This window comes from Anthonomus grandis, chromosome 7 (genome assembly GCF_022605725.1).
Source record: "Anthonomus grandis grandis chromosome 7, icAntGran1.3, whole genome shotgun sequence".
NCBI lineage: Eukaryota > Metazoa > Arthropoda > Insecta > Coleoptera > Curculionidae > Anthonomus > Anthonomus grandis.
Window position 1 is genome coordinate 19462082 of NC_065552.1, and position 10607 is coordinate 19472688.

At 31.2% G+C, this 10607-nt stretch overlaps 1 protein-coding gene across 2 annotated transcripts in view; it reads left to right on the top strand.

Moving 5' to 3' along the window:
* Positions 1-10607, top strand: part of LOC126738300 (myoneurin-like) — a 40752-nt gene that overhangs the window by 15848 nt on the left and 14297 nt on the right. For both annotated transcript variants that reach the window (XM_050443573.1, XM_050443572.1), the window contains one exon: positions 9560-10453. In XM_050443573.1, coding sequence (XP_050299530.1) covers positions 9567-10453 — 887 coding nt within the window. In that variant the 5' untranslated portion in view covers positions 9560-9566. Of the gene's footprint in view, positions 1-9559; positions 10454-10607 lie in introns of those variants that run through there.

Genomic DNA, 10607 nt, shown 5'->3' on the forward strand with positions numbered 1-10607 from the left:
CGGTATATATAAACCCTGAACACACCCTTGACACCCTGTATATACATATAATCCGAAACTAAGAAGAAGTGACTACATGGACTTAAAATTTTTTCAACCATCCAACGTTACCAGTATTCTGCTAAATGGAGAAGATGAGTGATCTATACCTAAAAGAAAACAACTTGGTTAAAAGACACAATACGTCTATCAGATTGGTAAATCATTCCCATATTCCCATCATTCCATACTACTATCTCACAATTTTAGCTTGAGATAACTGATGCCGTGATTTTTGTGTATGTCTCACATGAGGCGCGTCAGACGTGCACTTTTCTGGACGCTATTTTGTCGCGACCGTCCTAGTTGATTTGACTTTTTTTGACTATTTTAATTTTAACCTTGACTCCTGTCAAGGTTAAAATTAAAATAATATTAAAAGATTTAATATTATTTTTTTTTTTAAATCTTCGGGCTAGAGTGGCAATCTGTATATTTTATAATGATTTCAAATGAGTCACCAACCATTTTTTTTTAAATAAAAAAAATTTGTCCTCTTTTAAATCATATAAAAGTGCGCAGGGTATTTTACAAAGAACTGGTTGCTTAAAAATCTATTGAAAATTTATTTTTAACGTAAATATTATTATTCATATATAAAATATATTATATATTTTTAATAAATCTACCTTGTTTTATAGTGATGAGCATAATACTATTAAAAGTATGTAACCTGATATAATTCTGGAGCATATCAAATTTGGTAACGAAAATATCAATTAAAGGTGTAATTTTAAAAACCTAGGTATGCATATGTTACTGAATAAAAAAATCAGGTAGTCAGGTAGAAGATACCGTAGTGGGAAGAAGAATTTTTGACTTTCAACACTTGTTCTCTTAATTATTCGACAATAAACATCTTTCATTTGGATGCTCGATTGGGAATATGGATATGGATATGGAAATTGTAAAAGAGAAACGAATGGGATTAGTTAGCATTCTTATATTTAATTGTAAAATATATGGACTGACTTAGGAATTCTTCTCTGAAAAGACTAATAATATATTTTTTTAAAATCCATTAATCCTGGTATAACATTCGGGAATGTATTGATGTATATGATGATTTGTGTAAAGTAAAAATTTATTATTTAAAGAGTTCCAATGAATATTTGGGAGGGATAAGCGTACCCATAAATCTTAAATTTAAATTATGAACGTCTGTCCTAAAACAAACCTTTTTATTTAAGTAGGGTGAAGTCTGACAGGTAAGTATTAAAAAAAAGAGTAACAGAATATAGGTAGCGCCTATGATGCATATTTAACCAATTGATTGATCTTTAAGAATGTGAGAAATAGAATCATATTTTCCGATTCCGTGGATAAATCGTAGGCAATTGTTTTGAAGTTTTTGATTTCGTATTGAATCAGCTTGCCTTAGGATCGCCCATAAATTATATCGCAGTGGTTTACCTGGGACAAAACATAGGCTTCACACAACATTGTTTACATTTTTTTATAGGATTTGGCGATGATGATAAAGTTGACTTAAATTCATATCCGCTCTTTATAACGATTAATTAATATGCTCGGTAAACCGTAGATCTCAATCCATCACAAACTCCATATTTGTTATTTATCTAATGACGCAATTTTTTAATGAGATTTATTTAGGTTTATTTTCGCCATGTTAAATTAAATGCATATACAATTGTGACATTTCCAATTTATTTATGTATATAGTATAAATGTAGGGCAAAATTGAGCAAAAAATAGTCACTTTTTAAATCTTAATTTTAGGAAATTCCTTCTATTCATCCAAAATCTTTAATATTCCGAAAGAGCATCAAAAATTAGATGCGAGTATGCACATATAAGCAGTAAAATTCATGGCGCAATAAAATATTCGCTCGAAAAACCCTAAAATAATGTTTTCCTGTATAATGATAGGTGAGGTGTTATTTTCAATTTCGCTATTTTTCTTTTCTTTTCATAAAAGGTATGGGGCTTACAACCTTTGTTAATTTTATTCATTTCTTTGAATGTGATCAAATAATGTCAGCCAAATACAAATTTTCGAAATATTTATATTTTATAATTGTATTTATAAAACTTTATAAGTTAGTAATAAAATAATATTATAATATTGATAAAATTATTTTATAAATGCTTTATTATTGCATGGAATCGATTTTATAATCTTATATAAAACTGTTACACGAGTCTATTGAAATAAAATTATTTTATTATAGTGGGCCCTTTTTGACCTTATACACGTTATGTAAATGCTACAAGATCAGGTCTAACGACAATTAAGTTTTCTTATATTGTTATATAGCCTGATATATGATAATTTCAAGCATCTTTGTGCTGATTTGGGATGTTCTGTAGAAATTTCTAAAATATTAAATGAAAATTTATTACGGTTATTGCTTGATCGCTTTCTTCCAGTAAAAAAGATACATTTCTGTATTGTCGAGACAAAAGCAAAGCTGGAAAATTAGATACATATATGGCGTTCAACAAAGGACCAATAGTCGATCCCTGTGGAACTCCCATTAATACTTTTAAAAAAGCTGAAGTTTCACCAAAAGACAGGAATTGTTCGCGGAATGACAAAAAGTTTTATGTGAGCAAAGTCTATATAATTCAACTTATATACTTATTGAAATATATAGACTCTGATATGAGTTTTTAAAGAAGGGTACGGTTTAAAGTATCGAATGCGTTACTATAGTCCAACAGAATAATTTTACTTTTATCAGTGGGAATGTGTATAGCGATAAACAAAATAGTTATACACAGAAAAAATGAGGCTGACAGTTTCTTAGAAGAAAAGTCCAAGAGACTGATGGGAGACATAAGAAATGTGGCACTTCATCTATTTGGAGAACATAAGATGTGCACTTTATTCAAACACTTCACGTGTATAAAAAAGGACAATTGAAAAAAATTGTATTCCTAAAATGAATTAATGAGGCTTATTTCAGGATATTGAGATTTCTTGAACGATTCCCAACGAATACAGCCAGCTTAATTTTAAACATGGATATTAATAATTAGAGAATCCTATTCGACCCATTGTAATGCTGCTGCAATTTCTTTTAATTCATCCGATGATTATTATGATGTTATTCATAGAGCTGACGTACCGAGTGAGCCAAAATTTTAGAAAAAAAAAATCAAAATATGAAGGCTAAGCGCAGGATTTTTTTTGAAAAAAGACGACTTTTTTAATAAAGGCGCTCAAAACTGGCAGTCCTTCCTGGTAAAGATTATGGCCTACTAAAATCTAACGAAACAAACCCAATGCACGAAAACTTATATAAAAATATAGATTTTTTTTCTAAATTTGCAAAAGTCATACAAGAAAATAAATGCTATTGAAAAAAATACTAAACCAGTTATTTTAATGGATCCAGGAGAGATCCATCAGATTACTGTATCAATTGAAAAAATATGCAAGCTAAGAAAAAATACTTCCTGCTCCAACACAGTCAAAAACTTACTATACTCGGATGTTTTTGGAAATAATTCCATTAAATATAGTAAGGATTCCGGGTCTGTTGAATCTTGATTCCACTTTTGGCCACACCGGAATTGGTATTTAATTGTTTAACATGTCAATATATATAAACGTCATCAAATTTTAAAATTATCCATCTTTTTTTGATCGAGATATCACTTGGCTGGTAATATCGTTGACACTCCGCGGTATAATTCCTAATTTCCATTTTTAGCAGAAGCTCAAAAGTGTGTGAATCATCGCGGTTAGTGTTTCCTTGATATATTCGTTTTGTTGACCGATCCGCGCTTATGTAATTATATAATACATTTCATTTTTATTGGTTATTAAAATTTAAACGCAATAAAGGATAATTTAGAATTGGTGGTTTAATTTGCCTTTACTCGAAACTAAAATATAACGTAATCAGGAATCTCCTGTACATATATAATAGTAATAAATGTTGTTCAAACATTGTGAGAACAAAATTTTTACTTTAAAAATTCCAAAAACAATCATATCAAAAAAGCCTATTTCTATTAGCGAATAAACTACGCCACTGTCTCTCGCTAGCATGATGCGCTCGAGAGAATCTTTACGTCAGCAGGCCCCAGAACGGTCGGAAGGAAAACATCACGAAATGTGTAAACGCGGGTCGCTCCGGACGCCTCTTAAAACAAACTTAAAAATTACTTGTCATTTTCTTGAAGAGTAATAATTATTAAATAGAACAACTAATATTACACAAACTATATGTCCCCAAAAAAATATTTGTTTTGCTGATTTGTCTCCCCTACCCACGAACTTAATAAATATACCTGGACTGCCAATTCAATGAAAAGTAAATGACCACTACTAGGGGGCAGCCATTTTCCGTGATTGTGTCTTTTCGATGTTGGTCACTCTGACAAATTTTAGTTGTGCCAATTGTAGGGAAACAATTTTTTGAGAGGTTATGTTTACAAAAATACAAAATAGAAAGTTACATATAGGTAAAAAATTAAGATAGTTGCGTTAGATCTGTGATTTTTCTTGTTTTTCTTAAAGAATTTCGTTAAAATTTATGAAAGAAAGTAGTCCTCACCTAAAATGAGACGAAAGTTTCAATCAACTTGGAATAGATGCATGCACTTTAAAATATTTGTTTTATCACTCTGATAAACAAAGACAAATTCAGTTAAAAACACTTATTTTCTTTCTATTTTTACTATTAAGAGTTTTGCTTTCCTTCCATGTACCGAGTGGCCAAATAAGCGAGGTAAGCGGCTGTATCTCAGGACCTGTACATCTGGCAATAATGGAATTTTTTTTATTGTTATAAAAGTGGTCATGGGAAAATTCTGGAAATTATTTTTAAGTTCCGTGTTTCACCGCAAGAGGGCGCAACTAAAAATTAAATAAAAGAAACGTCTTTTTCTCCGAAAACTTAAATATTAACTTATACTTTTGATATTATTTTTAGTAAACCTAGATAATTTGCTATAATTTTGGTTTATGAATTATTGACGTACGAACGATAGTAGGGGTGGGGGTAGCTATTGAAAGTGGAATCATTAAAATCGATGTAAATTCTAAACCACTTATTCGATTTGAGCAATTCAACATTTATTTGCAAGATAAATGTAGCTGCTTTAAAAGTCTAATATCATTGCTACCCTATAGTTCCTAATAAAACCACCAGAGGGCGCAATTTGTTATAATTCCAGTTTTTTCATTTTGCTCTAAAAATTCAAATCGAATGGTATATTTTTGACATTCTATTTAAAAAGTAAATAAAATTTGCAAAAGTACTGTAAAAACCGCACGATGATATCTTTGCTCGTTTTAAAGTTATAGCGAATTAAAGTTTTTTACGCACCGAGCCTAAACTTGTGTGTCCCGCCTAAAAATCTCTAATTAGTATTACCACAACTAGAATACCATGATGTTGTCATAATTAATAAATTATTATAGTAATAATTGATTGATAAATAATAAATTAATAATACCTATGTATCACAGAATAACTGGAAGTTTATGTGACTTTCTTAAGGCGAATAATTTTATTAACGAATTTCTTTTTATATTTAAATTATGGTCCTGAAAAGGACCGATTTTAAACCCAATCATATTTGGTATTTAATGCCTCGATAGGTGTTCAAACTGCCTTTCATCACATTCCAAACAAGCTTCCAATCTTCTTTGCGTGGATAAAAACTGGTGTTTCGATTTCAGCAGCTGATATTTCATTTATTGCACCACGGATTCAGTTTTCCATATCCTGTCTTGTTGTAGGTGGAGTTTGGTACACCATATCTTTTAGTAGTAAAAGTCTAGGCATGTTAAATCGGGTGACCTGGCCGGCCAAGGATATAGACTCCCCCTTCCGATCCAGCGCCCTTGAAAGTAATTATTTATATGATGACGCACCAAACGGGAAAAATGTGCTGGGCACCCGTCCAATTGGAAATACATGATCCGTCTTACTTCCAATAAAATAGGCAAGGAATTTGTTAAAAAATGCAAAAAAAACATTACCGGTTAATGTGCCATCAAAAAAATAAGGACCAATAATTTTCATTCCGATAATGCCACACCACACGTTTACACTCCAGCTTGGTGCTGGACTTCTCGCATCCAGGATTTTCAACCAATAATGCATATTATGCCTGTTGCTTTCCCATCGCTACAAAAAGTGGCTTCATCGGTCTACAAAATCTGTGACAAAAAATCCCTGTTTTCGCGAATCATTGCTAGTATCCATTGGCAAAAATCAATTCGGCGCTCAAAATCATGTTCGTTTAGAGCTTGATGTAGGATTATATGGAAAGGGTGTAGCCTTAAAATAAAAAGAAATGCCTATATTCTACTATTAGAAAATTATAATAAAAAGATGTATTACCTGTGGTCTTTAAGTATATTTTGAACAGTAGTTCGAGCTATTCCCAAATCTAAAGATAACGCACAAGTTCCAAGATGCCTATTAAACTCTACGTAGGCCAACACATTAATAAAGTTTTCTTCAGTTCTTTTAGTAGCACGACGCCTTCTAAATTTGGGCCGACTAAAACTCCCAGTATCGCGTAGTCGCTGTACCAACCGTGGAAAAATTCTTCTGCCATAATGGCGGCGATCTGAATACCGAAGGGCATCCTGTCTTTCAGCTATTGCGGCATTTTAAAAGCACTCAAAGAAAACCGCAATCAAATCCACAGCTTCATTATTTGTATAAAGGCATTTTACAAAAAATCGAGCAAAGAAAATTGAAAACAGATTTAAACTGGCCGTCTAATAAATATTTGACGTTTCCATACAATCCTTTTTAAAAGTTTCTTTTGTTTTTGCCGCCTACTATACGTTAACTAGAGGCCGAGCGCTAGATGGCGGTACATAAGTACATACTCGGTGCGTAAAAGAATTTAATTCGCTATAACTTTAAAACAAGCAAATATATCATGGTGCGGTTTTCACAGAATTTTTGCAAATTTTATCTACTTTTTAAATATGATGTCAAAAATATACCATTCAATTTGAATTTTTCGAGCAAAATGAAAAAAACTGGAATTATTACAAATTGCGTCCTCTGGCGGTTTTATTAGGAAGTATAGGGTAGTGATGAGATCAAACTTTTAAAGCAGCTACATTTATCTTGCAAATAAATTTTGAATTGCTCAAATGGAATAAGTGGTTTATAATTTACATCGATTTTAATGATTCCACTTTCAATAGCTTCCCCCACCCCTACTATCGTTCGTACGTCAATAATTCATAAACCAACATTATAGCAAATTATCTAGGCTTACTAAAAATAATATCAAAAGTATAGGTTAATATTTAAGTTTTCGGAGAAAAAGACGTTTCGTTTATTTAATTTTTAGTTACGCCCTCTTTCGGTGAAATACGGAACTTAAAAATAATTTCCAGAATTTTCTCATGGCCACTTTTATAATAATAAAAAAAATTCCATTGTTGCCAGATGTACAGGTCCTGAGATACAACCGCTTACCTCGCTTATTTGGCCACCCTGTACAGTGTTTCCACATTAATAGGTACAACCATCTATAAGAATGAAAATATAGATGATTTAATGAGGGTTTGTAATTATAAAGGGTTTATATAGTAAAAATATATTATTCTGTCAACACCTCAATATATTATTCTATTATAAACAACACAGACGGACAATTCACAATAATTCGGTTATAATACCTTTAAATAAAGATGGTGATACATTATTCACGTATTAAATAAGGAGAAAGATACATCGCCTGTTCCAGACGATATACCCAAGCGTCGTTTACAAATCGCCAAAACTAGGCAATCCGCTATACTCACACGTCAAACGTCAGCGTCGTCAACTTTATTACCGTTATTTAATATATTTTTTGTTGGCAACACTAACAATTTTCAGAGTGACCAACATCAAAAGGACACAACCACTATAAAAATGGCGGCCACCATGCAGTGGTCATTTTTGGGTATCGTGGCCATATGCAGTCCAGGTATATTTATAAGTTCGTGGTTCGTGGTTATACCTTAGTAGTTCCCTAAACACGTCAATTTAGATATACAGGGAGACGTTTCATTTTATATTTGTTAAAGTTCTGTCAATAACCTGTTCACCATCAGTTAACCTCACTTTGATATGTCAAATGGGAATCCCCATCGCGTGACACATTGTAAGCAGCATTAAAATGAAAATGCCTATTAAATAGTTTTAAAAGAAACATTAAGTCTGTTGACGTACCAACCGCAAGTGACCAAAAATGTTTGGGAATAATCGATATTTTATCGACCTCAAACTTTTGCATTTCAATTGGCTACGTTCCTCAAATGTAAATGGCGTCAGTTGTGGAGTTTCTCGTGGGACCTAATTTATTTTTGGTACTTCAGACCTTCCGTAAAGAGCTCTTAGGTGTACCAGTATGCTGGCGATACTCAGTGAATTCATTATTTCGATCTAGATGATGTAGAACAGATTTCTGAAAGTATAAATAGTGACCTAAACTTAATCTTGCGCTCCTCGAAAGAACACAATATTAATATAAATGCCAACAAAAGTAAGGTATTACTTTTTGCCAAAAAAAAACCGTCGTGTTGATATTCAAAATGATACATACATTAAATTTGATAATACCCCCTTCTTTGAGGTTCCAAAGACATATTTGTGTATCTTCCAGAAGTGTTATTTGTGTATGCGTTTGCTCTCTACTAACAAACATATAAAAAACTCTCAGTATCGTAAGTGTTATAGTGGCTAAGAATGTCATTTTCTTACATTTATGTATCGGCTCTATAAAAATCAAAAGGCCAAAATATCTTGTCAAACTATAACATGCCTCTTTTCTCACGTACCTAGTTATACTTATAATGCCGTAACAATTTATAATCCACTTAAACCTAATTTTTCATTTTCAATGTTTCGCGTTAAAAATAATTATTAAACTTTGTTCTTGGAGCAACAAATGCACAATTAGTTTTTTTCTGCGATTTTACAAATGTATTTAATTAGTTTATTTTTATTTTCTTTTAATTTGTTCTTTGGTTGATTTTTATATTACTACTTGTTTGTCGAAACATTTCTAATTAATATTAAGGTCACGAGATAAAAGTGGCTTTAGCTAATCTTTGCCTTTTTTGGGCAAATGTAATGCAATTTGCATTTGATACCAAATAAAGACATATTTATTTATTTACTTAAGATTTGTTGAGGGATTCCCATGTAATTGTTATAAGTTTTCGATTTGTGTAACTCCAGACCTTAAGTTTCAAACTACCCGATGATAATACGCGATATATGGCTATAATAAAATTTAGTATAAAAATGTCTGTAATCCTAAAATATTTAAAAGAAATCAACTAGCCTTATCAACAACACAATTGAACCATCATTTAAGAAATGCACCATATATTTGTACTGGCAAAACTGTTTAATGTAAGAAAATGTTGTCTAGTCATATTCTCATTTAAGCTAGGAAGGGTAGAATCAACATTTTGCTCTTCTATGTATATAACTTTCTAAGGAATAAAATTATTTTATATAATTCATTATTCTACATCATTAACCTTATGTCTAAAATGTATATATTTTTTCAGATCTACGATGAGCTCACCTCAGAAACGTAGGGGAAGACCCAAAAAAAAAACCCAACCAGAACCACAAAAACTTCAGGAACAAAATTTAAAAACAAAATGTCTTACAAGAAATGCTAAGTTAAAGCAATCATTAGATGCTGAGAATAATAATAATATAACAGAAGATTTACAAAGTAAATGCAAAAGACGTAATGACAATAACTTCAACAAAAATATTGATGTTGTAGCAAGAATTAAAATGGATTGGGAATCTGATAGTGATGATAACTGTGACTCACAAACTATTAAAAATAATGTAGATAATAATGAAGGTGACATACAATTTACAATTACACCATTTGAAGAGGAACCTGAAACGTCAGTTTTAGTTGTTAAGCCTAACTCAATTTCTTCTTCAAATGAAGTAAATCCAGTTAATCAAACAATGAAAAAAAAGTATAAGCCTAAACCAAAATGTAAGAAAAAGCTTGAAGAAAGAGAAGCAGAAAATGATTTTATGGCTAACAATGACCTAGCAAAAGAAAATAACACCTTAAACTTCGGAAGGAATAATATTGCTCCGAAAATAATTAACAACACAGAAAGTAAAAAGATGGAAGAATTTTTGACCAGTAAGAAATACAAAAGTCCATCTACCATTGTCACCTTGACACAAGCTGATATGGTAGAAAAAGTTGTTAGAAAAATACCAAAATCCGAGATACAGCAAAGTAATCGAATAAACATTAATAAAACTGAGAGTATGAAGATGGAAGAACTCTTGATTAGTAAATTTAAACGAGAGCAAGAGAAGCAAGGTGCTGACAACAGATTTGATGATTTAATCAAAGAAGATATATTTACATTTGAGGATGTTAAGAACTATGATGTCTTTGAGAAAACTACAAAATCATTGTAAGTATTCTTTATAAAAGATCTAAAAATTGTCCATAGTGTTCTAAAATATATAGTATAATAAAACCTTTTGTTAAAACAAGATTGTAGATATAGATTCTAAGGAATACAAATCTCCTGATTATTACCACCAATTCATAAAAATTACGATAGA